At 41.8% G+C, this 27351-nt stretch overlaps 2 protein-coding genes across 6 annotated transcripts in view; one reads left to right on the forward strand and one right to left on the reverse strand.

The window, feature by feature from the left end:
• HCFC2 (host cell factor C2) overlaps window positions 1–1970 on the forward strand; it is a 48455-nt gene extending 46485 nt beyond the window's left edge. For both annotated transcript variants that reach the window (XM_043562366.1, XM_043562367.1), the window contains one exon: window positions 39–1970. In XM_043562366.1, the coding sequence (XP_043418301.1) occupies window positions 39–130 (92 nt within the window). In that variant the 3' untranslated portion in view covers window positions 131–1970. The remainder of the gene's footprint in view (window positions 1–38) is intronic.
• On the reverse strand, window positions 1841–22243 carry NFYB (nuclear transcription factor Y subunit beta). Of its 4 annotated transcripts, none has more exons than XM_043562371.1 (8): window positions 22084–22243; window positions 19430–19515; window positions 12812–12905; window positions 11055–11185; window positions 7813–8010; window positions 6478–6559; window positions 5019–5098; window positions 1841–3652 (listed from the first exon to the last, which is right to left on the reverse strand). In XM_043562371.1, the coding sequence occupies exons 3-8, from the start codon at window positions 12903–12905 to the stop codon at window positions 3620–3622; spliced, it is 618 nt and encodes a 205-aa protein (XP_043418306.1). In that variant the 5' UTR covers window positions 19430–19515; window positions 22084–22243; the 3' UTR covers window positions 1841–3619. The 4 variants fall into 4 exon arrangements, with proteins under 4 accessions (XP_043418306.1, XP_043418308.1, XP_043418304.1 ...); XM_043562373.1 differs by having other exon boundaries at window positions 1841–3637; window positions 22084–22211; XM_043562369.1 differs by lacking the exon at window positions 22084–22243 and adding an exon at window positions 21267–21440.
• Between the last annotated feature and the right edge of the window lie 5108 nt (window positions 22244–27351).

The raw sequence follows: 27351 nt of genomic DNA on the forward strand, positions 1-27351 counted from the left end.
TTGGCAAAGGAGTTTTTACAATACGTTGCTTTGCACAGGTATCCATCTACCGTGCCGTGCCAAAGGAAACGGACTCTGGAGCCGGTCAGGGAAAGCTGGAACTGTGTTGTTAGGCAAGCCTACATCTTGAAAGGTGATAGCCAGCAGCCAGAGAAACGGACCCATCCCAATGTCATCTGTGGCCCATGACTTGAAGAGATTCTGCCTTCTGGTTTTAAAATCCTTAAAATCAGGTATAAAAAGCAGCATTGTCTTGAAAGAAACGTCTAAGGGGCTGTAGCAGCCAACATAGAGGCTGTGTACAAACCTACTCGGTTTGGGGTGGTGACATTTTCTCTATGTGGTAATACGAAGGTTTAACAAGTTTTAAAGGCTTTCCTGATGGAGTTTAAGCTAAAATCTGAAGGGTGAGACTTAGCCAGGCACAGGAAGAGAAAGAATGTTCTAGGCAGAGGGAAGCATACGTGTTTAAGGCCATGGTGGGGAGGGCAGAAGACACAAAGCACTTGGCACAAGGAGCCAAGAAATCAGGATTGGAGCCTAACAAGCAAGAGGAAGCTAAACCTGAAGTGAGCAAAGGAGTATATCCAGCTCTAAAAGAAACCATAAATTAAAACTGAGTATTAGTTGGGATTGTTCTATTTTTTACTCATGAGCACACTAACACTTAATATGAGTTTAAGGTCAATATACCTAAACATAAATTGTCTAATTCAGGGAAACCAAACATACATATTTAAGATAGCCTAGCTTTTGGTATAGATCTGACCCAGTATCATGTGAGTGATTCAGAAATGTATTTTATCATATAAAGCAACAAATATGGTCGTTTTGGACTACTGATAAAATGACTTACGCTAAAGAGAAAATACATATTTCTTAAAAATCTTGTACTCAAGGTTTTATTCTTGGCATATGTTAGAAATGATTTTTTTTTTCATTTGTCATGCTTAATTGATACTGTTGCAGAAATCCTTTTAGTTGGGCCCTCATAACTAGGTTCAGCCGGAATCATTAAAGGTAACTGGCATTCCTTCATCCCACTAAGGCAATCTAGAAAACAGGCAATAAGGCATGTTTTGGAAGAAAAAAAAAATACTACATAGATATTACACTGTAGGAGGAAAAGAAACACAGATTACATCATCATACTCAAGTACATGACATTGGGAAGGTAACACGCAAAATTCTCTCTGGACTAAAGCATCTGTGTTAGAATGAGGTAGTGAGGGGGAAGACCGAGGTGACGAACGTCCTTCCATCTATGACTTAGTCACTGAAGCCCATCTCTCTCTTAAATACTCATAAAATCAGTATCTCCAGAGTTGTAAAGAAAACACTTTTAGGTTAATGTACAAGCTTATTTGGTTAAGAAGTTCTAGGGGAAGAAAATGTGACATTCAATTAAATGCAACCCAGGCCAAGGAAGAAGCCGACACTGCCTCTCCCATGCACGGAAGGAGATTGCGTACCTGACCCCAGCAGGGTGCCAGTGTCCTTTCAGAGGATGAAGGCCACATAACCCAGACTTGACCTGATTTTACCTCAAGTTTCAGTACTACCAACCAATTACTAACGTTAGACATTTGTTGTGGTTTGTATTGACACAAGTCTTAAAGTTGTCATCTTTAAACTGATTTTAGAGGAAGAGTCTGATAATCAAAGACCAAGGGCCTTTATCAGTTATATAGTGATATACTGCCTGGATCAAGTAGAAACTATTTCATAAATACATTAATAGAGAAGTATCAAAGGCCTTCAATTTTTATGTATCTGTTTAACCTAGCAATACTACTTCTAAGAATTTATTTCAAGAAAACAGTCATCGATGTACACAAGATTCAGTGAAGTGTTGTTTATAACTGTGAAAAGATGCATATAGTCAAAGTGTCCAATAGAGGATTAAATAAATTACGGTTCAGCCATACAACAGAATAATAAATGAATAAAAATAAAAGACCATGTAATGACCTGGGAAGGATGTTTACAATATATTGTTAAGTGAAAAAAGCAGGTTACAAAACAGTATGCAAGTATGAGCCCATTTTTATAAAAATATACATATTTAGCAAAGTAAAAGGACTAATGATATTTACCAAAATATTAACATTGGTTATTTCAGCATAGTAGGATGATAGTTGATTTTGCTTAATGCCCCTCCTTTTTTTGCCTATTTGAATTTTCTGTAATGAAGATTATCTTTTAAATGGGAGGGTAGTGAGGGAGTTCTTAACCTCAGATTAGTCCAGATGTGCCCCCAAAGGCGCCTTCTGGCAAAGTAAATATTTCTGTTCAGCCTGTATCTGTGAAATTGCTTCTATCTTATAAATTTGAGTGTCCTTCCAAGATGACATTCAAACTGCCTTTTAGGCAAACTGTACAGTAGCAATTGTTGATATTAAAACAAAACAGTTCAATTACCAACAAAAAGGAGGAAATACAAATCCTCACTTTAAAAAAGGAACAACTCGAGCACATACTACTAAATTATACAAAGTCAAACTGTCTTAAGTTTAGTTTATTGCAGAGATCGAGACGGTGGCGCACTCGGAGCTGGGGCTTCTGTTTCACAGCGTCCGTCTGTCCGTCCGCCATCCGTCCGCAGCACTCACTCTTCTTCACTGCATTCACTCACCCATGCGGAAAAAGGTCTGTGGACACGTGAGGATGTCTAACGCTTCCTGGTTCCCAGAGTGTAACAGGAAACTTGACGTTTCAATTAAAAAGGTAAAATGAGGACATTTACCATCAGACTATAAAATTCCTCTTCTGGAAGAGGATACTCTAGTACTTGAAGAGATGCTTAGGAAAAATCATATAAAAATGAAAGGGGCACCATTTCAAGAGCACTAGGACTACATTAAACTTAAATGAATCCCAACATTCATAATAATGTAGCTCAAAAACAAATCTAGTCCTAACAAAAGCTCCAATAAACTAAAACTATCTTAACAGGCACAATGAACAGTGTAAACACTGTTAAAGGGCACCAAGTTTAACAGGGCAGACAATATTTGCTTCTGCATTCACACTTAATTTTTCAATTACATTTTGTAAAAAATGGTGCTGCTTAAGCTATGAATGTTTTACAAAAAATTAATTTTAATAAATATGGCAAATGCTAAAAATCTAGCTAGGTTACCATGCAAGATATTATATAACCAAGACAAACTCAAATTTATAATAAAGGCAACTTGCATTCAAAATGAACTCTACCCTTATATTTTATTAAAAGGGCAAACATCATGAATTAACCCAGCTGCTTACTTGAATTACAAAAGTAACATGATTCAATATGAAAATAAGAAACTGTCTACAAATCTCTGACAGTAATAAATTGCAATATACAATGCATACAGGAGTCATACAGAGCGACAAACTCTCGTACAAAACAAAAATATTTTAATACCTTTAAAATCCAAATTTTTCTTTAAAATCATTCATGAAAAAGATTCTCAAGTCAGAATTAACACCTCAATTAGTCAAGCATCAGGAAGCTACATTACAGCTATTTAATATACAAAGAGACATCTTCCCCCAGTCATTTCCTTCTAATGTCTCTGGTTCCGGAATCGTACAGACTCGCTTCTCTCCACTCCCATTCCACCATTTCTTCAGATCATGAAAACTGAATTTGCTGAACACCAGAAATCTAAGATTAGAAAATTTAAATTGAGCAGGATTTTTAAAATAATTTTCAAATAACATGTTATAAGCATTTAAAGAATAAAAATAGGAGAGGCGCCTGGGTGGCTCAGACGGTTAAGTGTCCGACTTCAGCTCAGGTCATGATCTCGCGTCTGTGAGTTCGAGCTCCGTATCGGGCTCTGTGCTGATAGCTCAGAGCCTGGAGCCTGTTTCAGATTCTCTGTCTCCTTCTCTCTCTGACCCTCCCCCGTTCATGCTCTATCTCTCTCTGTCTCAAAAATTAAAATAAATAAACGTTAAAAAAAAATTTAAAAAAAAAAAATCGGCAATGAAAAAGAAATCTACTTCCCACTCTCAAATCATTCTTTCTACACATTTCTTAATGCATCTCTCTAGAAATCTATGCAGATACGAATATGTGTGTACATATTTAATTAGTAAGAGAATACACAATTATATACTTTGAGAAAGCAATTTTTTAACAACTTTCTTTATCAGGTCCTTAATAATAACAACACAGTTGATCCTTGAATAACACAAGGGTTAGGTGAGCCAACCTCTGCACAGTTGAAAATCTTCATGTAACTTCTGACCGCCCCCAAAATTTAACAGCCTGTCGACCAGAGCCTTATTGATAACATAAAATCAATGAACACATACTTTATGTTTATATGTATTATATGCTATAGTCTTACAACAAAATCAGAGAAAAGCAAATGTTATTAAGAAAATTACAAGGAGGGGCGCCTGGGTGGCGCAGTCGGTTAAGCATCCGACTTCAGCCAGGTCACGATCTCGCGGTCCGGGAGTTCGAGCCCCGCGTCAGGCTCTGGGCTGATGGCTCAGAGCCTGGAGCCTGTTTTCGATTCTGTGTCTCCCTCTCTCTCTGCCCCTCCCCCGTTCATGCTCTGTCTCTCTCTGTCCCAAAAATAAATAAACGTTGAAAAAAAAATTTTTTAAAAAAGAAGAAAATTACAAGGAAAACACATTTATAGTACTGTAAAAAAATCCGCATATAAGTGGACTGGTGTAGGGGTGCCTGGGTGGCTCAGTTGGTTAAATGTCCGACTCTTGATTTTGGCTCAGGTCATGATCTCACAGTTCATGAGTTCGAGCCCTGTGTTGGCCTCTGTGCTGATAGTGCAGAACCTGCTTGAGATTCTCTCCCCCCTGCTTATATGCTGTCTCTATCTCTATCTCAAAAAATAAATAAATAAACATAATAAATAATTAAGCGGACCAGTGCAGTTCAAACCCGTGTTGTTCAAGGGTCAACTGTAATGTGCTGAAATTAACTACCTGCGATAAAAATCAATGGGTACAATCAATTTTTTACAATAATTTAAAATACAAAGAAGGTTGTATTTTACCTGTTGATATGACGTTGTATAAACCATAACATTCTGTTGTTGACCATCTGCAGTTATTAAGCCAGCTGGTAACTGGTTAGCTGGAAGATAAAGTTAAAGCAGGAAAAGAATTACATCTACTCTCTCGACTGAACCTTAGGTCATGCCATTAATGTCTCATTACAATTCTGCCACTAATCAGTGTCATCTTGGACAAAATCATAAACCCCCACATTTAGCATTTTAGAAAAAAAAAACTCCCTAAAAAGTACATTTTTCCTATTGCAGTTTTCAATTTTCTGAATTTTCATTTCTCCAAAATGTACTTTGAGCTGGGGCGCCTGGGTGGCTCAGTCGGTTAAGTATCCGACTCTTGATTTTGGCTCCGGTCATGATCTTGCAGTTTGTGAGTTTGAGCCCTGCGCTGGGCTCTGGACTGGCAGTGTGGAACCTGCTGGGGATTCTTTATCCCTTTCTTTCTGCCCCTCCCTCCTCTCTCAAAATAAATAAACTAAAAATAAAGTAAAATTAAATGCACTTGAGCTAACTGCCCATGTGTACAAATCTGCAGAGAGACTGGATGGAGTTTCTAATTCATTAAGTAGATCTACACCATAGGCCTGGCTGGGAGCCACACTTCCATAACTAAGCAGTATATATTTTACGTATGAGAAAAAGAAAATATATGCGTATAAATTTTATATGAGACACAGAGTCACCATAGACCTCTTATTTCACCCATATGACAATATTCAGGGTCTTTTCTCCAGATTTTTTATTTTTTTTAATTTTCTTTTTTTAATGCTCATTTATTTTTAAGAGAGAAAGACAGAGCGTTAAGTGGGGGAGGGGCAGAGAGGGAGGGAGACACAGAATCTGAAGGAGGCTCCAGGCTCTGAGCTGTCGGCACAGAGCCAGAAGCAGGGATTGCAGAAGCAGGGATTGAACTCAAGGAACGCAAGATCATGACCTTAGCCGAAATCTTGGATGCTTAACCAACTAAGCCACCCAGGTGCCCCACAAATTTTTTATTTTAAAGTAATGTGTACACCCAACATGGAGCTCAAACTCACAACCCCAAGATTAAGAGTTGCACGGTCCACTGATTAACCCAGCCAGGTGCCCCTATTCAAATTTTTTTCAAAAAACCCATCAGTTCAAATTTATTTAAATCACAGATTTTATATTACAAACTACAATTCTCAATATTCCTATCTTATGTGAAATCTTAAAGCAAAAACTAGGGGCTACTGAAATCAGAACTATGGGTGAAAGGTCATAATGTCGGCAGAATTTCAATCTCGATACTTATCCCTCACTGACTTCAACTATAAGGGCATGAACTAAAGAAGTGCTATGTCAGAATACTCAGAGCTGATGGTCCAAAAGTACCCCCACATTTAGTATTAGTCACTGCTAACAAACTATGTGACTTATAAGAACACATTCAGTTGCATAAACGTATCATAACACTGCTTACTAAATGCCTCCTCTGTAAGTTCTTCACTTAATCCATCTGTAGTTGTGACTGCTCCACCAATTCCTTTCTCTCCTTTCATAGCCTGGGGAAGGACAAATCAAAAAAGTCATCACTGGCATTCAAAAGACACTGTTTTCTAGATGAGAATGCTTGTTTCCTAAAATTAGGAGTTTCTATTATTACAAACACTGCACAGAGTATTAACACTTCTGGTTAATTACATACAGAGAGGCCCTTCAAAATGCTAACTTTTTATATAAGCAGTAATCATCACAAGGCAGCGTTAGTAATGACCTAGAAAATCTAAAATATTTACGGATAAAAATAAAATCATTCTAATTCCACACTGCATCAAAAGGAAAATAGAAGTCTATTTACAGATGAAGTAGTCTGTTGAAAAGCACTATAAATATTCAGCCCATAAATCTACTATAAATGATCCAAGTTATCATTTAACTATATACATATAAAGCTCTCAGCCAACCGGACAGTACAGCACTATAATAGCAAGTTTAAAGTTTCAAATTCCTAAATCAAGATTATAGTTTGTACCATAGAGCTCTAAGTTTCCATCCACTTCTAAGGTTCTATGATGCAGAAGATTTGGAAAAGTACCGTGAAGAATTTAACACATTCTCTTCCTACTTTAATCACTCAATGCTAAGTCACTAATTTAATGGGGTTCTAACATTAAAGCTATTAAGGAAGTATTTTGAAAGCAATGTGAATCTGACACCCGAGTGGTAGTGTGGAAATAAATACGCTGATCTCAATTTATTTCCACAAAATTCGTACCACGGGCAAAGATAAACCCAGTAAGAAATGCGGAAGAATTTAATCAATAAAAAAGGATAGTTATAATTCCGTTTTTCTTATCTGCAAGGCCTCAAGCTTTGAGACGCTCCCTCTTTTAAATTAATCATAATAACAGCGTGTTACCATTGAGTGCTCACGATCAGCCAAGCTAAGTGCTATACGTGGACTATTTGACTTAGTTCTCTCAGTAACTCTGTGAGGTAGGTGCTATTACTCACGTCACTTTACAGACCAGGAAACCAAGGCCTAACCTATTGAAATAATCTGCCCAGGGTCCCAGAGGTTACAGGTGGTGGAGCTTGGAACCAGCCTCCGGGTGGCCGGAATCCAGAGTCCGTGCTCTTAATCATTACATAATAACTATGATGTCATTAGTAATAAAGGGAAAAAGAAAGGACTTACTATTTAAATACAGTAATAGAAGTGACCATATACTTCTGATGAATGATACATTTAAAAAGTTAAAGTAAATCATATATCTTAGTTTCTTAAAAGCATAATGGAAGACAGTTTATTTACCTCTCTGAATTTCTGAAGGTATAATTTTAGAGGTTCTACATAACTGTCGAAGCCTAAGGTAGACATGGCAAAGAGAATATCTTCTCCGTTGATTGTCTTCCGTTTCTCCTGATGGCATCTTTCACTTGCTTCAGATGTTATAAAGCTGATGAACTCACTTACACATTCCTGAACACATTCTTTGGCATCTTTTGCAATCTGAAGAGAAAAATCACAGGTAAATCTGCAGGGAATGTAACCATCCCCTTCCTAACAACCTGCAGAAATAAAAGGCTATTCAGAAGACTATAAATTTCAGTTTATGGCTGTTAACATTTAATCTCTGAAATATATGCTAATAACGTTGACAAATTGTGTGCTATCAAAATTCCAACCTTTGGAATGAGAACAAAAACTCGAATACAAGTGAGAGAAGCCTTGACAACTATTCACAGGAAACAGATACAATTTAGGCATAGAAGCAACCACTGGCTGTCCTTACCATCCCATAAAGATGAACACTTACTAAGCAGGTGCCCCAAGAAAATCAGTCTCCTGTGTATATAGTGTACCGCGGGGGTACACTTAGGGGTCGCTTCTCTGCCCTAGCATTTCTGCAAATAAGGACACTGGAAAATTTTAAAAAGACAAAACACTGAATTCACGTAAGGCTTACAATAGTGACATTTGGCGACATTTTTACTACTGAAGATCCAGAGTGTCAGGTACAGGCTTTGAGTTTATTAAAAAGCCCACCAAAAAGGGGCACACCGGCTACCTCATTATAAAAGCGAGAATTCTTTTAAGGGTGTGGGGTTTCAAAGTAAAGCTAATGAATTAAATCGTACAATTCCAAGTCACTTCTAACAGGAGTAAGAAAAATCCTTGCTGAAACATACTGTTTCCTATCTCCATGCCTATTTTATATCCTGGAGAAAAGCAAACAAGAGCTGCATAAATGCAGTCAGGCAAGATACTATAATGCAAGCTGTATACATAACTTTAGGTTTTCTAGTAGCTAGGTTTAAAAACACAGGTGAGGGGCGCCTGAGTGGGTCAGTCAGTTAAATGTCCGACTTTGGCTCATGTCGTGATCTCGCAGTTCGTGGGTTCGAGCTGACAGCTCAAAGCCTGGAGCCCGCTTCAGATTCTGTGTTTCCCTCTCTCTGTCCCTTCCCCACTTGTGCTCTGTGTCTCTCTCTCTCTCAAAAGTATATATATATTAAAAAAATTTTTTTTAAATACAAATAACACAGGTGAAATGAATTTTGAGATTTTATTTAACCTAACAAATCCAAGTTATTATCTAACATTTAAACACAGCATCCATTTTAAAATCAGAGAGATTTTCATTCTTCTTTTCATACGAAACCTTCACAATGTGAAGTATGTTTTACATTTACAGCACATCTTAATTCAGACCAGCCACATTTCAAGTGCTCAATAACCGTACGTAGCCGGTGGCTGAGGCATGCAGCCTTAACCTATTTCAACAATAATCAGCAGCTCTGATTTATTTCCCCTTAAAATATAAGGAGGACCTCTCACATTGGAACTTCTAGGCTTAGCAATGCATATTTTTAAGTTTATTTATTTGAGAAAGAGCATGCGAGCAGGGGAAGGGTAGAGAGAGAGGGAGAGAGAGAATCCCAAGTGGGCTCCATGCTGTCAGCGCACAGCCCAAGGCAGGGCTCAAACTCACAAACCATGAGATCATGACTGGAGCCAAAATCAGGAGTCACATGCTCAACCGAATGAGCCACCCAGGGACCCCCTTAGTGATGTATTTTAATAATCTATTTATTTGTGATCTTTATTACTTTCACAAGTACTTTATAAGCTGCAGTGAGAAAGAAAGTTTATTGCGTTATATATAATATAAAAAGTGTGGATTTTAATTCAGACCAAGTGATGAGTAGAGTGACAATGAGTGTTTTTAAGTTGTTCTAAATAACAGTCTATATGATTGTTTGTCTCAAGACAGAACTACTTAAAACAGAATCCTGCCTGTTAACTTCAAAAGTGTGTTAGTATTTATGACTGTACAAAAATAGCTGCTTCCAAATATAAGGATTTTTCTGTATCAGTCCAAAATGACCCAATTTGGGGGCACCTGGCTGGCTTAGTTGGTGGAGCATGCGACTCTTGATCTCGAGGTTGTTGAGTTTGAGCTGGGTGTAGAGATTCCTTAAAAATAAAATCTTAAAAAAAAAAAAGACCCAATTTTGCTGCAACATTATAGAAGTTACAACTCCATCTGCCCAAACCTGATATTTTATTTTGTTTTTTTGCTTTTTTTTTTTTTTAATATATGACATTTATTGTCAAATTGGTTTCCATACAACACCCCCTGTGCTCATCCCAAAAGATACCCTCTTCAATGCCCATCACCTACCCTCCTCTCCCTCCCACCCCCCCATCAACCCTCAGTTTGTTCTCAGTTTTTAAGAGTCTCTTATGCTTTGGCTCTCTCCCACTCTAACGTCTTTTTTATTTTTCCTTCCCCTCCCCCATGGGTTTCTGTTAAGTTTCTCAGGATCCACATAAGAGTGAAAACATACGGTATCTGTCTTTCTCTGTATGGCTTATTTCACTTAGCATCACACTCTCCAGTTCCATCCATGTTGCTACAAAGGGCCATATTTCATTCTTTCTCATTGCCACGTAGTACTCCATTGTGTATATAAACCACAATTTCTTTATCCATTCATCAGTTGATGGACATTTAGGCTCTTTCCACAATTTGGCTATTGTTGAGAGTGCTGCTATAAACATTGGGGTACAAGTGCCCCTATGCATCAGTACTCCTATATCCCTTGGGTAAATTCCCAGCAGTGCTACTGCTGGGTCATAGGGTAGGTCTATTTTTAATTTTTTGAGGAACCTCCACACTGTTTTCCAGAGCGGCTGCACCAGTTTGCATTCCCACCAACAGTGCAAGAGCGTTCCCGTTTCTCCACATCCTCTCCAGCATCTATAGTCTCCTGATTTGTTCATTTTGGCAAACCTGATATTTTAAAAAGATTCTTAATTCTATTTTATCTGCTTCAAGTGGGGGAGGGGGAAGCACCGGGGGCCGCGGGAACTGAAAATGGAATACTGTCCAGTAACTAAGGGTGTAGAACTGAAAGAGAGAAAGAGAGACTAAAGGACTGAAAACAATAGCTGACTATACACAGAAACTGTATATACATATTCATGCAGTTTACATTCCCCTCTCCCCTGGAAAAAGCAAGCCGGGTAAAATGTCTCCCCTGCATTACCTTTCCCGTTTGAGGTATGGCGTTTTTCATTATCCTTGCTACGTTTGCAATTGGAAGATATATATCTTGTTCTCTGAAACTTTCTTTTGAACCATTTGTGTCTTCATGATCATTCATGCTGTCCTCCGTATCTAAAAAAATAAAAATAACTCAGGTTTAACGTTTCTCACAACCTTTACTTCGTCGTAGAGAAGACTACCTGAAACAATCTAAGTTCAGAACATCCTGGTTCATTTCCTAGGCATTTTTAGGGAGGAGGGTAGCAGTTCTTTTCACGGTTTTCTCATAGCCATAACCAAACCCACTCCTTAATTTCCAACCCACTGCCTCAAACACTTTTGTCCTCAGATCTGCCTACTAAAACCTCACCTATCCATTCTCCAAAAAGCTCAGAAACATCTCCACAGCACCTTCAGAAGTGATCTCTCCTTTCACAAAAATATCACAGGATTGCTCTGTGTTTTTTCTGACACATTTTAGAATTCTTTTTATTTCTCATCCTCCCTATTAGATGTTTGCTGCCAGAGGCCAGGGATCAGCTTTGTGTACTTCCTAGAACTTGGTATAGCATCTTCCATAGAAGGGGTACTCAGAAATATTTATTACATAACTTAGCTGGAAAACTTACAGACTATGACTGAGGGTTCCTTTCATATTGCTAGATTAGGAGGTTATTTATATGTTTATCCAAAGCCAAGTTTATACAGAATGGAAAAGTGGCCTTGAATATTACTGACCCAATTAGATTGATACTAAGTTTTTGAACAAAGCTATTGCACCGATCCAGCGATCTTACAAAAAGCGAATTCTCAAATTGTATAGATTTAGATATAACTGAAGCTTTCACAATACCAGTAATATCCTTTTATGACTAAATGCAGTATCTTGTAAGTAAACTTCCCACTATTTACGTGTATTAAAAAAGAAAGGCACTTAAGCTGATTCAAGTTACATTTTTATGTGTGTCTGTCTTAGGATGAGGTAACTTCTCACCCACCCCCAACTGCCTTCTAAAAAAATATATCTTAGTGTTTTTTAATCTTACACATCAGAATGCCACAAAGTAAATTATTTCTCACAGGCCGACATGACACTGCCATCCTAACAGCTGACACAGATCAAACTTAATACTTAATGAAAAACAAAAATAAGTCTGTTCGTAAGTACTAGAAATATAATAGCTAGCAACTCACCCTCTAAAGAATTTTTTACTGTATCAACTGAAAAAGAATGTGCCATACTCAGTACTTAAGTAGGACATCAGTAACAAATTTTTAAAGAAACGGTACCAGTTTTTAAAAGGCATAATTTATTTATAGAATTCTTTTCTAGAACTCATCATTCTTTTGAAGACTATTTTTTTTTTTTTAATTTTTTTTTTCAACGTTTATTTATTTTGGGGACAGAGAGAGACAGAGCATGAACGGGGGAGGGGCAGAGAGAGAGGGAGACACAGAATAGGAAACAGGCTCCAGGCTCTGAGCCATCAGCCCAGAGCCTGACGCGGGGCTCGAACTCACGGACCGCGAGATCGTGACCTGGCTGAAGTCGGACGCTTAACCGACTGCGCCACCCAGGCGCCCCTGAAGACTATTTCTAATAAAAAAAAGCATGATACATCTTCTTAGACCATCATTGACCTTTGACACAAGATTGCTAATTTTCCCGTAAAGACCCAAGTAACCTAGAATGTGACGGTAATATGATTTTCACTAAGTTACTTCTGCCAGTCAGTGTTTTAGTCGTAGCTTTCCTACCATCGTGGGGCTGTATCACATAGTGGCTTCCTCCGATGTAGTCCGCAGAGATGCCTAGCTGAGAAGCGTCTGTTGTAGCACTGTCGCCATCCATCTACGAGGAGAAAAAGGTTTGCAATACCCTTCAGTAAAACTTGTATTAAAAAAGCATACTAGATTCAATCCTCATAAGCTGTCACAGGGTGGGTCAATTAGTTTTCAAGGCCTTAAGCTTACTAAAAGAAAACATTTATATTTCTTGATTTGGAAACCTTTGGATAATTTCCCAATGATTCAAAATTCCCCAATCCACCCTCCATAAGTGATAAGCACAAGACCAATGGAGAAACAAAACGAGGAAATGAATCTAAAACACACAGCTCTTTCTTTTCAATTCCATAAGCCTCACGTATAGTGCAGATAACCCCGACTTAGAACCTAGCTTATCCCTGGAATGAAAAGCAAAGCCAAAACCAGCTCAGCAGTCACCTACAAGCACCCGTGTCCATCACTTTGCGCTCTCCTGCTACAGTAAAGCCTGTTATCCCTACGCAAACCCTCTTGCGCCTGCCGCAAACTGTCTCTGCTGTCTCACAGAAGTTCAAGGGACAATGTCTTGATTCAAACTGTCTGGTATAGGAAGCATATGGATTCCTTGCACACATCTGTACCCATGCAACCCGAAGGCACACCCTTTTTTTTAACTTTATTTTTTATTTTTTAAAATTCACATCCAAATTAGTTAGTATACAGTGAAGCAATAATTTCCGTAGATTCCTTAATGCCCCTTACCCATTTAGCCCATCCCCCCTCCCACAACCCCTCCAGCAACCCTCAGTTTGTTCTCCATGTTTATAAGCACACCCATGTTTTGAATGAGGCTGTCATCTCTAAATCTAGTCAACAGTTTCTCCCACCCTCAAACTTTAGATCCTTTAAAGAAAAAGAAAAGGAGGGGTCAGGGAGATTGGGCATCTACATATAAAGACAGTAAAACCATAACCATAGACAAGAATGAGAATTAAAGTGACTTTATTTTAAAAGAAGCCTGCTTAATTTAGTTTGCTCAAAGCTAAAAGAATTCTAAGAGGGAAAATCTAGAGAAAACTGAACCCTAACCCTGAACTGTCTCCATTCCATGTCACCAACATAGCAAATCCTAGAAGTCTTTCTGCTTTGCAAATAATACTATTCAAAGCAGGAAGGGACTGGCTATTTGTGGGTAGAAAAATTTTAAACGCATTACCTGAATAAAAAGTGTAGCAAAAATTAAATACAATCTCTACATGCTTTCAGACCAATCCAAAAGAGACACTTGATCCTAAAGGATTCTCAAGGCCTAGGACTTAATGTTTTGACTGCACTATTTAAGCCCTTGTGTTAACATGTCTTTTCCATCTCTGTTAGATTTTCATCTAGTAGTAAAATAACCAAGCTAGTTTCCACGTCTTCAAAAACATGGCATTTCTTTGATGCATCTGTTGGCTGTGGTATCTAATTTAATTGTAGATAAAGACACATTTCCATAATTTATATAATTTTCTAAGGGGCTAGAAAATAGAATTCACCTGCCTTTAGTAATTTGTGCAAGTACCTATTATTAGGTATCAAGGGTTCCTGTTTATTGATGACACTTCTTAGTGTCTTCTAAGAAGTGGTAAACAACAGGCAGTGAGCTCTGATTCGGACTCTTCTACTGATCCTGAAAACAGCATCCCTACCCATTAAATGTATTTCTATATAAAATGGAAATAATACCACCTTCCCCATCTTAAACAGCTAACATGTGAAACATTACCCCAAAATAAAATGCTATCTTAATTCTAAAATGCTAACAAGATACTAAGAGAGTGATCCTTAATAGATATGGTGATGGATTTATTAGCCATAAAGACAGCTCAATGAGGATATCTGTGAATTGACTAGTTTTTTCCAGTGCCCTAAGGGAGATCAAGGTTCAGGAGAAAGAACCAAAGTGGCTGTTTCAGAATCTACAACTGGAAAAAAATCTTTGCGGGGTGGAATATGAGAGATTAATTAATTTATAAACACACATTTTTTAATATTAAAAAATATTAAAGGCATAAAGTTTAAATCACATTATCTTCTCATGCACTGGATTAGCAGCAAGATTATCATTTGGATTCACAGCATTAGCCACTGAACGGCAGTCTTCCAAGAAATACTTCTGAAAGTATTTCAAGACTTGTCAGAATGAAATAAAGGGAACTTGCTACGGGGCTATGTCTGGCGCGTGTGTTCTCAGGAGGTGGCGGGTCCCATCCACCCTGAGGGCACTGGCTTAGCTGTGTCTTTGGGTCTGCAGGTCTTACCTTTTCTGTCATTTCACCACACCTCTGTCTTCCTCTCCTCTATCTTTCTACCATGAAAATCCTGCCCCATACTTTAATCCCAACGTTCTCCCATCCTCCTGAAATCTTTCTGATAAGACCCCATTTCGAAGCCTAAAATTAGTGTCCCCTTCTTTGAATCCCCAAGGCAACTTAGTACCTTGCATTCAACAAATTAGCCTCATCTTTGATGCTTATGCTAGCCACTCATATATATGAGGGGGGAAAGGAGGCAGGGAAACTTGCTAGATACATCCCAAAGGCTTTTTCAAGGTCTGAACTTCCTTTAAAAATATACAAAATAGCCTGTAGATTTTAAGTAAGCCAGTTAACAAATATTTACCAAGTAAGCACATGGTATTTATCAGGTCCGCGCTATGTGCTGGTGACGTAGCAGTCAACAACACACACAAGATCTCTGTCCTCATCTTGCAGAGAAGACAAATATTACGTAAACTAGTAGCAGGGGGAAGGGCTGGGGAATGCAGTCTATTAATACTTCCAAGGCCCAGGCTCTGGAATCCTATCACCTGGTTTGAATTCCTTCCTACTTACTTGCCATGAGATCTTGAGCACGTGGGACGAGACAGGACTCACCATGGAAGGACTTAGCATAGTATAATAGCAGTACTCAGTAAATGTTATATATAGCTATTAAATAATGACAATTAACTAACTGCTAGTGCCAAATGCTAAGGAAAACAAAGGTGTTGTGTTACATGCTTTGAGAGCTTACTGCAAAAGGGACCACACCAGTCTGGGGAGTCAAGGAAGCAGTCATAGGAAATGAAATTTCAACTGAGACTGAAAGACAGAAATCAGGCAAAGAAAAATGGGAAAAGAATGTTCCAGGAAAAGCAAACACAAAATATAGTACTGGTGAACTGGAATGAACTAAGTAGAGGCTAGAGCAAGCAGTGCCTCGTGAGTCAGAGCGAATCAAAGGGGAGTTTTACGGAATTGTGCAAATCAGATTTCTTTTTCACGGTATCACTCTGGCTATAGTCCGGTGTAGAAATGGACAGAGGGGAGCAAGAATGGAGGCAGAAGACCACTAAGGACCATGAGGCTGCGGTCAGCGCATGACTTCAGGCAAGACGATGAACATTCCCCGTGTCTGGTCCTAGACAACAGCCCTGGGGAACAGGGGGAGCAGAGGAAAGAGCCTTGTAGGAGGTCAAATCGACAGTCCTGGTGACGGACTGAAAACGAACTGGAGGAAGGCCCGAGAGGACGCTGCTGGAATGGCTGCAGCTGGGGAGACAGACAGTGGGAAGGGCGGGGAATAGAAGCGCTGAGCCATGAGAGGAGCGGAGCTGCGGCTGGTGACCACGAATGTGCACTGGCACCAGGATGTCCAGTCGTGGCACATCTGTACCTGGTGTAAGAACAGAGAAGCTGAAGTGTTGGGCTTTATCTAGACAATGAAGAGGGCAGAGCATGTAGGAGAGTGACAACACTTGGGTAAAGTGACAAATCATTAGATCCAGAAGAACTAATAAATATAGACAAAGAGTAGTTCAGTCTCATCAAATTAAGTTTTCTTAATGCTTATTGATTTGAGAGAGAGTGCGTGTGCACGGGTGGGGGAGGGGCAAAGAAAGAGGGACAGAGAGAATCCCAAGCAGGCTCGGTGCCGTCGGCGGGGCTCTATCCCAAGAAGTGTGAGATCACGACTTGAGCCACCCAGGCACCCCTCCCGTCAAATTAATTTTATTGGCTATTCTAATTACTTAGTTGAACTGATACTGTTTTCTAGAATATTCTGTGAAATAGCTGGCCAGTACATGTTCATTCTGTAATTTTGTGATACAGCAGTATTTAAATTGTATTAATCATTTGCACAAATGCAGGAAACAGTTCCCTCCTTAGTATGTTTAACATTTATTGAACAGTTTCTAAATATCTCATGCAGTCAGTGTTCACAACCCCACGAAACAGATGAGGAAATGGAGGTCAGGGAAGGCTAATGACTTGCCCAAAGGCAGCACAGTAAATGGGAGTTAAATCCAGAGTCTCAGATGCCAAGTACTTTACAGTACTTGTTCCTGCTAGTTTTTCCCATAGCCCATCAGCCTAAATCGTGACTTTACCCTCTCTCAATTCTAGATCTACTGACCTCATGTATTAAAGACATTTAAAGCTGCGTCTCGAGCCAGGACAGTATCTGTGAGGTGTAAGCCATGCACCTGGTTTTGGGTTTGTGATCAGGACAGACCTGATCTCTCAGGATAGACCACCGGGTTTTGTGTCTTTACTTACCATCCTCTTTGTGCTTCAACTTGCCCATTTTTTAAATGGAGTTGCTATGAGAAGTGAAGTTATTATATAAGAAATACTTAGCCAAGTGCAGGATACATACTAAGAACTCAACTAATGTAACCTAGTGTTATTTTTGTCCCTTCAGATACAGCTCTCACCCTTCTTTCTAGGCATGGTTTTCTCTCTCACACAACCACTGTCACCTGTCCTCTGGACCAATGCCTTTTTATCTCTTTGAGGAGAAGAAATGACAACAAGATTCCTCCCCTCTAACGGATCTTCAGTCCTCCTTGACCAGCTTCTTCACTCTTTCTTAAACATGCTTAGTCTCCCCCACTGAACACACACAAGTACGCACAGACTCGTAAACCGTAATTCTGCTCCACACCCTTGTCTAGCTATCATTCTCCCCCTGATGGTCCTCATGCACCTTTCCATTCCTAAACCCCCGGACATGTGCTTCTCCACCCCACCATGACACCGAAACTGCTCTTAAAGTTGCCAATAATCGGGGGCGCCTGGGTGGCTCGGTGGGTTAAGTGTCCAACTCGCAATTTCAGCTCAGGTCAGTGCAGAGCCTGCTTGGGATTCTCCCTCCCTCTCTCTCTGCCCCTCCCCCACTCCCTCTCTCTAAAAATAAACAAACTTAAAAAACGAAAGTTGCCAATAGTCTTGCCTTCATCCTACCTGCCTGTGGTTAGTAGTGCTGCCCACTGTGGACCACACACTCACACATGGAATTCTCTTCTCCCTTGATTTCAAAAGCAATGTTCTTTCCTGGTTTATTTGTTCCTCCCCACCTCCCAATTGTTAGTTTCATCCCAGGTTATGTTTTCTCTCTCTTCCCTCACTCTCTTAAGGAAAACTCGTTAAATAGCACTTTATGCTTAGAAATCCTAAATCTCCCACCATATCCTGCCTGCCGCTCCAGCAGGCCGTGCCTGTAGAACGTGTCTGATAGCCCATCACTGCCAACTTAAGGTTTTGGAAAAGGAAACTCACCCTCCCCGTGTCCTGCAACGAGACAATGGACAAGAACTCCTTGATCTCCTTTTCACAACTTCAATCCCACACTCCAGGCTAATTACACCCGTGCCATCTTACGTTCTTCAGTCTCCTGTAAGTTCCACCTGAACTGTTACCTCTTTTAATAAGTTTTGTGGATATGCCCAGCCATTTTCTGTTGCCACTGGATTACTACCCACCGTACCTGGGTACATACTGTTTTAAGACCGATCTCACTAAAACACCGTTTCTATAGCTCTTGAACCTATAATGGTTTTAAAAGTTCAGCATCAAATCCAAACCTAGGTTTTCATGGCTTTACACGAGCGGATCCCCCATTTAACCTAACTAAACTTGTTTCCAACTCTATCTTCAGGGCTGATAAAAATCTTAGTGCTAGAATGTGCCTTATTTAAGGATCACCAGGTACAGCTCTTTTATTTTAGGAGTGAGGCATGAGTCACGGCTCAAGGAAGTTGTGACGTGCCTGACATCACAGATGTAGTATCTCTCACTAGATTATCCTAGGATTTTCCCACTTGGACCATGCAGATCTACTCCCCATCCCCTAAACAGAAGTTACTAATCCCTGCTTTCAGGCTTTTGCTTTTGGTGATAGCCACCTATCCAAACTCCACTCAGCCTTCAAAGCTAGGTCCCTGACATTCCCAGCTACCCACACTGACCCCACCTGTGCTACCCTTAAAACCAGCGTCTTCCCTTCCCTGCATAATGTCCTCTAAGCATTCAGTTCCATTAAAGCCCTTCCAGCAAAACAGCCTCTTAAGAGCTGGGACAAGCTTTTTATCTTGTAGCCTCCACAGCGCTTAGGGGCCCACAGGAAACAATACATGCAAGTCACTAAAAAGAAGGAAGCAACAGGAATGAGTAGGTACTGCCTGTCTAGACTTGAAAGGCATTCATTCTACCTGGGACCTCCAATATACATCCGTTATAATTCTGTTCCCAGCTAATTACTGTTCAAATCTAATTAACAACCAAAATGGTAAAACGTACTTACTGTTATGAAATACTGTCAGAACCGTGTTGCCAGTGGTATTCAGGAACACCTGTCTAAAAGGTGTCTACCCTTCGCCCAATTTCAACCTAGAAGATAAACATCTATTAGTAGTAACAACGTATAGCCTACAGGCTTCCTTCCTAGTAAAAATTTAAAAGGCATGTATAATTTCGCCTACTATTCTTATTCAATAGAGTGCAAAAAAGCAGGCACCCAATAAAGGTTTCTTAAATTGGCAGATATATTTTGGAGACTTTGCAAAAAAGTTAATTCTATGGCAGGAGGAATTGCTTTTCTAACATAACCCTGAATTTAGTCATGTTCATCATAAATATTCATCACAACACCCAGATTATATGCCAGAGACCAAAATTTACACATCTAAATTATTCAAAATATTAACACTCAAGACACAAATGCCCCAACTTAATTTCTTGGTGATGATCTTAATATTTTACAGTGAAATTTAGGAGTCCAAAAACTCAAGAGGGGAGAAAAATATCTCAGAATACAATGCTTTTAAATTAAACACCTCGGATTATACTGAAAGAAGAAACATGCTGCCCAGAAAGCATACATGGAACACGATCAATTAAGACCTTTATTTATCATTTTAAAGCACCACCATTTTGGACTAAAATTGCATCTGAATAGCACTTCATTTTCACTGCAAAGCATAAATAGCTGAATAAATTGGTATCAATTACAATGTTACAACCTCCATTTCTCATTTGTTCTTTTCCTTTTTTCAAGTGAAGCAATTAAATTGGGGGGAGGGGCAAAACAAAAACATTTCCTTTCAGTATTAATTTTAAAGGAAGAGAAAATAATGATATGCATTCAAGCACGAAATCTAGTAAACAGAAGAAAAAATTGTAGCCACTGAATTGAATTCTTTAGATGTCAGTCCAGGCAGCAAAGACAGGATGACATTGTCTATTCTGCTATAATCTTAAAAGCAACGTCTAATTTCTTCTTAAGTATTGCCCTCTTTCTAACCCCCAAAACTGCCCGGAGAGTCCTTCCTTGTAGCTAGAAGCGTGTTTTTTTTTAAGGGTGTCTTTGAGAAAGAAAATCCCCAGAACACTTAAAATAATAGAGCTATATATATTTATGTGTTTTGCTTGGGGGGGGGGGGATGCGGGGGACACACCTCATCACACTCACCCAAATAGTTGACTCCGTATATATTTAGATTCAATACATTAAAGATAAACACTGTCACCTCATATGGTATATATTTTCCTAATGGCAGGTTATGATATATGTGAAAGCTCAAGGGAATGCATACATCTGTTTAATGTTTGAAGAAATGCAAATTTGTATCCAAGAAAAGCAGCAGACCCTTCCTCCACCCTCCATTCTTTGGCATCAACAACCAGAGTTTTGCATCAATAGAATCCTTAAATTAAGCTACAGGAGCAGTGCAGGGAGGGAATAATTGCCTTTTAAGGCATTCTAGTTAAACTTTCAATACTTTACAAATAAAACCCCTATTTATTAGTGCCACTCATATCGATCAGTTTATCTTATCACTTTATTCTGCCGAGTACTTTCCGTACTAAGAAAGCCCAAACCACCCCAGTGATTCGGGGCACGATCCGTGGCACCGTGGGAGTCCATGCGGGTTAGTAGGATGCTAATTTTTTTAAAGGTCGTATGCTAGCTAACCTTGTTTAATTACCTTGTTACAGTACTTTGGGCAAGATTACGACTTGTGGGTGCTCTCTAATTCTTTGTTCTCGAAGACTACTACTGCTCCTCAGGCCCGGCAGATCCTCCCCGCCTCCCACCGAAGATTAAAACCTTAGTCCAATCCGAAAGGCTTCCTTCCCACCTTCGGGGCAAGTCCAGGGACCGCAAGCCGCCAGATGGCTGCATTCTTTACGTGTAAGCCAGACTGCGGGGAAACCAAATCCACTCCTTCCTCCCGGGGACCTCGCTTCCTCCCCACGAAGGTGCGCGGGCTGGCCCCGGCCCCACCGCCCGGCCCGGCCGACTGTCAGTCCCGCCGGTGCGGGGCGGCCGCCCCTGGCGCGCATCCCCCGACTCGCCCGCCCAGGGCCCGGGCCCGCGCCCAACGCCTGCCGCCCGCCCGCCGCGCCCGGGGCGCCGGGGCAGACAAAGCGGCCCGGCCCCGCCATGCCCCCGCGGGCCAGCCGGCCGGGCGGGAGGGGGACGCCCCCGGGGACTCCGCGCGGCAGCCCGGCCAAGGGCGCAGGGTCGGGACCGGGGTCCGGGCCAATGCCCCCGCCCGGCTCCCCGCACAAAATGGAGCCGGCCGGGGCGCCGCCGAGAGGGGGCCGGACGGTGCCCCGACGCCCCCTCCTCGGCCTCGGGCCCGGAGCTCGGCGGCGGCGAGCAGGAGGCGGCCTGGCCCGCGTCCCGCCGCTCCTCGGCCCGGCGCACAAAGAGCCGCGCCGCGGCCCCGCGCCCGCTCCCCGGCCGGGCCCGCAGCGGGAGCGGCCTCGCAGGCGCCCGCCCGGCCCCAGCCCCGGCCCCGGCCCGGGCGGGAGGGCGGGCGGGAGGGAGGCGAATGGCCCCGGCCGCGGCGGCGTTGGCGGCGGGGACGGCGCCGGGAGGAGACGGACATTTCATTCGAGCTAAAGTGGAGTCGGTTTAGGAGCGATCATTGGCCGAAGCGAGACACAAACCTCCAATGCAGCCCTGGTTGGCTCCCGTCTCCAATCGGCTGTTTGGTTGGACAGAAAATGGCTGCGAAGGAACCAGTCCCAGCGCGGAGCTCCGCTTCCAGGACTCGGCCTCCCCTCCCTCCGCCGCGGGCCGCTTCCCTCGGCGCGGCACCCTCCCTCCGCGCCTCCCGCGCGCCCGCCCGCCCGCCGCGGCCCCGCCCCGGCCCCGCCCCCGGCCGCGGCCCCGCCCCGGCCCTCCTCCGCCGGGTGTGCAGAGCGGCCGCAGCCGCGGGAGCCTGCAGAGCAGGCTGCGGGCCGAGGCGGGCGGCTTCCCGCAGAGGCTGCGCTGCCCTGGCCGGCGGCCTCCGAGCTCCGCGGGGCTTACCGGGGCCGAGACCCGGGCACCCTCTTGAGGTCTCTGCGGGCTTTCTTCCCACGGTGTTTTCCCGGGCCTCTGCGAAGCGTGATATCCCAGGCTTCCCCCCCTTTTCAGTCCCTTCCCTCCCCCACATGAAAGTGTCTCACCCGCCTGAGGGCAGCGTGCCTGCGCCTCGATTTTTTAAGAAGGGGAAACCAAGGGCAGAAACAGCCCTCCAGGGCGACACTCGATCTACCAGGTGGATTTGAGCAACAGCTACCTCCTGGAATGCCTTCAGCGCCTCGTGTTTTCCTTGTGTGCCTGTAAACGTTGCCAAATGCACAAAGCCTTCCCCTCGGTCAACTTGAGCTCGGGGGTTCCTTGTTCAGGTTTCATCTAAAGATACAACCCTCTCTTTCAGGTTTAACAGGTTGGTCAGTCTAGCCAGCCTTAACCCTGAATCTAAAATGTTGCATTTCCTGTCGCTCCCGCCCCCATCCCCCGCACCCCCCAATAGTTGCTACCTGACAAGTAGCTTTTCCCAGCGGATGATTATTTGGGCCGCAAGAATCCACGGCCTGTTCTCGCTTCTGCAGCCCAAGCTCCCCCGCTGTCTTTCCCTGACTGCAGTCTGGGTCGGACTTCCCTCGGCTGTGACCATCACAGATGGGCTGTGAGCCAGACACCGCTCACTGCAAAGGGCGGCAGGATTTCTGCAACGGGAGCCGGGAATCGCGTTCCCTTTACTTCCACTAAACAAGTGGCCTGGTGCCACATTAAACTTTCCAGCTTTAATCATTTAAAAATATATAGGCATGTTTTATTTATAGAGCTCCTACTGTTTCTCCGCATATTTTAACATTTCAAGAGCAAATAAGGAAGCGAAGACAAGTGAAAGCCTCCAAGTTATTCCAAGAGGAGTAAGTAGCAATGCCATTGGGGAATCAAACAAGTTGATTTGAATTCCATGCCCACCTCGTCCTGGCTTGTGACCCTAGCCAGATTTCTGTATCTCTCCGCGAGAGTTTCCTCATCTCTGTAATGGGAGTAATACTAGCTACTTCTTAGGATTGTTTGGAAGTAAATAAAATGCACAAAGAAAGCCCTAAAAAAAAAAAAAAAAAAAGTTGGTCCATTATCTTAAGATCTCTATATGATAAAAATTTCAATCTCTATCAAACTTTTTAAGTGTTATTTGCTAAAAAGTAGTAAAATTGGCCTGCATTGAACTCCTCCCTTTCCCTATGATTTCCCCTACAAGTGGAGTTTTCAGAGTGAAATGATGTGCTCAAAGACAGGAAATATAAAAAAGGAAGTAGTAGGATTGAGAGAAGCATGACTAATCCACACACTGGATGATGAACCAAAAGTTGCAAGGTGACTGCTTTCGCTGAGTTAACATGCTGGTATTTCAGTACCGTTGATCTAACTGACATGTTTAATTAAGATTCAACAAAAGGGTTATTCAGCTCCCTCTGTTTACCAGGAGCTAGGCTGGAAGCCCTGGGCTGCAAAGGTGGGTAAAGCCCTCTCCTTACCCTGAGGAGCTAACTCTAAAAGACGCAGGACCTGTGCCACACCCCTCTGCTGTTGGATCCCAGGTCATGCTATCTGGACAACCTGAGTTCTCTGTGCCTTTTATACCTGCATTCAGGAAGCCCCCCCAGTAAACATTAACTGTTTTTCATGATCACATGGTGAAAGACGTGTATCAGAGTTTAGTCATGGAAAAGACAGTATCTAGACTAATTTATATTTTCCTTTTTTCTTTTCTTTCTTTCTTTTTTTTTTTTTTTGACAGTTCAGATGTTTTATTGCTTCTAGAGTAATCTAGACTTTTCACCAAAGGTCAGAGGACAGGTGATTGTCTCTTTTACTAGTCCACACACCATAGCTGCCCCTTAACTTATACCATTATTTATAGGAGTCATAAATCGGCAAACAAAGCACAATGAAGACTTCCCGGTTGGATTCTACTTTATTACTTTAATGAGGCCTCATAGAACTTCCATGATGACACTGTCTTGTATAGAACGGTCTCTGTTTCCAACTTCCTGATTCTATTCTCGCCCTCTCTTCTCAATCCATTCTGTGCACTCAGTGCCTGGAAGGATCTGGCTTCTGCTTTTCTCTCCCCCTCTCCCCAAATGCTGCCTCTTCCCCTACCCCTTTCCACCTTCTAAACACACTGGTCTTGGCTCTGACACACACACACACACACACACACACACACACGGCTCCTGCCTTCAAGGTCTTAACTGGCTCCTTTTCATCTTTGATATCTTACCTCCTCAAAGAGTCTTTCCCTCAGCCCTCCTAAAGTAGCCCCCCACCCTGGGTTACTCTATAAGGGCATCTGGTCGTATCACTCATGTGATGGTAAACATTTTTTCACTCCCATATACTTAGCCGAATTGGATTGTCTTACTTATTTGTTGTCTGTAAGTAAATATATCCCAAATGGGGGCCCTTCTCATTACCCCCACTACTAGCCCCATGGTTCAAGCCACATCTCGTTTCACCAGGACGGCGGCAGCAACCTGGCCTTCTGACTTGTCTCCCTGCTTCCACCCTTGCCTACACAGCAGCCAGAGTGAGCCTTGGAAAATGTAAATTAGATCCTGTCACCCTTCTGCTCAGAAATCCTCCAGTATCTCTCCCTTTCCCTCAGAGTAAGAGACAAAGACTTTACAGTGGCCTTGCAAAGCGGAGGGTGACAAGTTTGTTCGTTCCAAGTTGAACAAAGGAAAAGACTAATTGTTCTTTGGTCATAGTACAACCAACCAGAATCTCTTTTAAAATCAATCAGGGACAGCCTCTCACTTGGCGGCGACAGCTCCTTGCTTCAGAAAGTCAGCCAATCAGCGACAGCCACACTCGAGTAATCCTGCTTCCTTAGCTAAAGGTCAACTCATCCCCAAACGGTCCAGCTTCTAAAAGTGCGAATCTCCGAACCCACGCTTTCCAAAACACTATGGAAGGCCACAGATTTCTTTGTTCACAGACTCTGCCTTACAGTGCACCTGTCCTTTGCCTAGCAAGAAATATAATCAGCACTTTTGATTTGTTTCTTTCAGAAATGAATGGTTGCCTCTTCCCTGGAAAAAGCCCTATGGTATCTATGATCTATCCCCTCACCGCTCTTCTGTTAACGTCTCCTTTTTTCCTTTGCTCGCTCCGCTTTTTGTTGTCCTTATTTCTAACGGGAATGCTCCTGCCTCAGGCCCTTTGCACTTGCTGTTCTACCTGCCCGGTACATTCTCTTCCCTCAGATATCCACATAGCTCGCTCTCTCAGCTCCTTCCATTTCTCAATGAGGCTGACCCTGATCAACTTATCTAAAAGTTGTGATTCCAGCTCCTGATCCCCACTCTCCTTCATTGCTTTATTTTTCAATGACGATTATCACCTTCTAACAAACTGTAGAGTTTCCTTATTTATTTTGTTTATGGCTTATTGTCTGTATCTTCCCATTAGAATGTAAGCTCTATGAGGACAAGGATTTTTGCTTGTTTTGTTCACCAATGCATCCCGAGCATATAGTAGGTGCTCGATAAATATTTGTTGAATGAATAGATTGTTAATATTTCACCTTATTAGGATATGAACTCTTTGATATAAAGAGTTCACCACTGTATGCTCAGTGCCTGGAACAGTGCCCAGCACATAATGTTGCTCTATAGGTATGTGGTGGCATTGAATGCCTGAGCAGGCATTGGAGACAGCTGTATTTTAACTGATAATATAAATGACCCTGAAATTACTAGAGCCTTATAGGTTATCTCTCTCCAGAGAGACAGAGTTAATAAACACGTTTAAAGTTCTTCAAGTTATTATGAAGTGTTAATCAAAATATTCAAAATGTATTCATCACGATTTCCCCATGGATTAGTGAGTTATTAATTAATTAATTAGTTAGCTAATTAACTCACTAATCCATGGGGAAACAGTGCAAATACCTTTGATTTACCTGAAAAAGCCACCGGATCGCTTCTTTCCAGGGCTGCTCAGGCTGTGGACGGGAGAAAAACCCGTCTGTAGTAGGAAAGGCCAGAAAACATACTTTTCTCATTTCGTTTGCTTTTTGCTTAAGCTATTGGGTCTTCTCTGAATTGATGCCCCTGTCTGCAGTCTCTCTTTAATCTATTTAATATAATAACATGGCCAGATTAATCTTCTTGAAACACAGTTCTTACCATGTAACCTTTTACAAATCATGAAAATAGCTTCCGTTGCTTGCATGGGTGCCGTGTAGCAGGTACTTTGCTAAATTCTACATGTGTATTTTCTCATTTCAGCCACACAATGACATCATGTTATTCTTATCCCTATTTAAAAGACTTGAAAACAGGCTAAGAGTTTAAGAAACCCGGAAATCACGCAGCTAGAGGTTGGGGGAACCACGTGTCAAACCTGCTCTGTTTTAGTCTTGCCCCACTGCAGGTTCATTCTGGCCCCAATCCGTCTGATAAAAATTCCTACCCATTCACAGGATCTGAACACACATGTCTCTAAGAAGACATACAGATGACCAATAAGCACATGAAAAGGTGCTCAGCATCAGTAACCCTAAGGGAAATCCAAATGAAAGCCACAAGAAGATACTTCTTCGTATTCACTAGTTTGGCTGTAATAAAAAAGATTAAAAATGACAAGTATTATTGAGGATGTGGAGAAATCAGAACCCACGTTGAGTGCTGGCGGGAATGTAGTATGCTACAGCCATTGTGGAGAACGGTCTGGCAGTTTCTCAAACACTTAAACCTCGAGCTGCTATTTCATCCAACAATTCCCCTTCCTAGGTCTACACCCAAGAAAATTTTAAAAATATATCCACACAAAGACTCTTACATGAAGGCTCCGAGCAGTATTGTTCATATAACCAAAAAGTGGCAATAACTCAAATGTCTATCCACTGATGGCATCCCCAT

This window comes from Prionailurus bengalensis, chromosome B4 (genome assembly GCF_016509475.1).
Source record: "Prionailurus bengalensis isolate Pbe53 chromosome B4, Fcat_Pben_1.1_paternal_pri, whole genome shotgun sequence".
Lineage (NCBI taxonomy): Eukaryota > Metazoa > Chordata > Mammalia > Carnivora > Felidae > Prionailurus > Prionailurus bengalensis.

Bases quoted from the DNA above. Each gene is read 5' to 3' on its own strand.
- NFYB (XM_043562371.1), bottom strand. From the start codon at position 12,905: ATGGATGGCGACAGTGCTACAACAGACGCTTCTCAGCTAGGCATCTCT. The intron at 6,560-7,812 runs GTAAATAAACTG...GTCCTTCCCCAG, and splicing joins ACCTTCAGAAATTCAGAGAG to GCTATGAAAGGAGAGAAAGG. The intron at 3,653-5,018 runs GTAAAATACAAC...TTCTAATCTTAG, and splicing joins ATACAACGTCATATCAACAG to ATTTCTGGTGTTCAGCAAAT.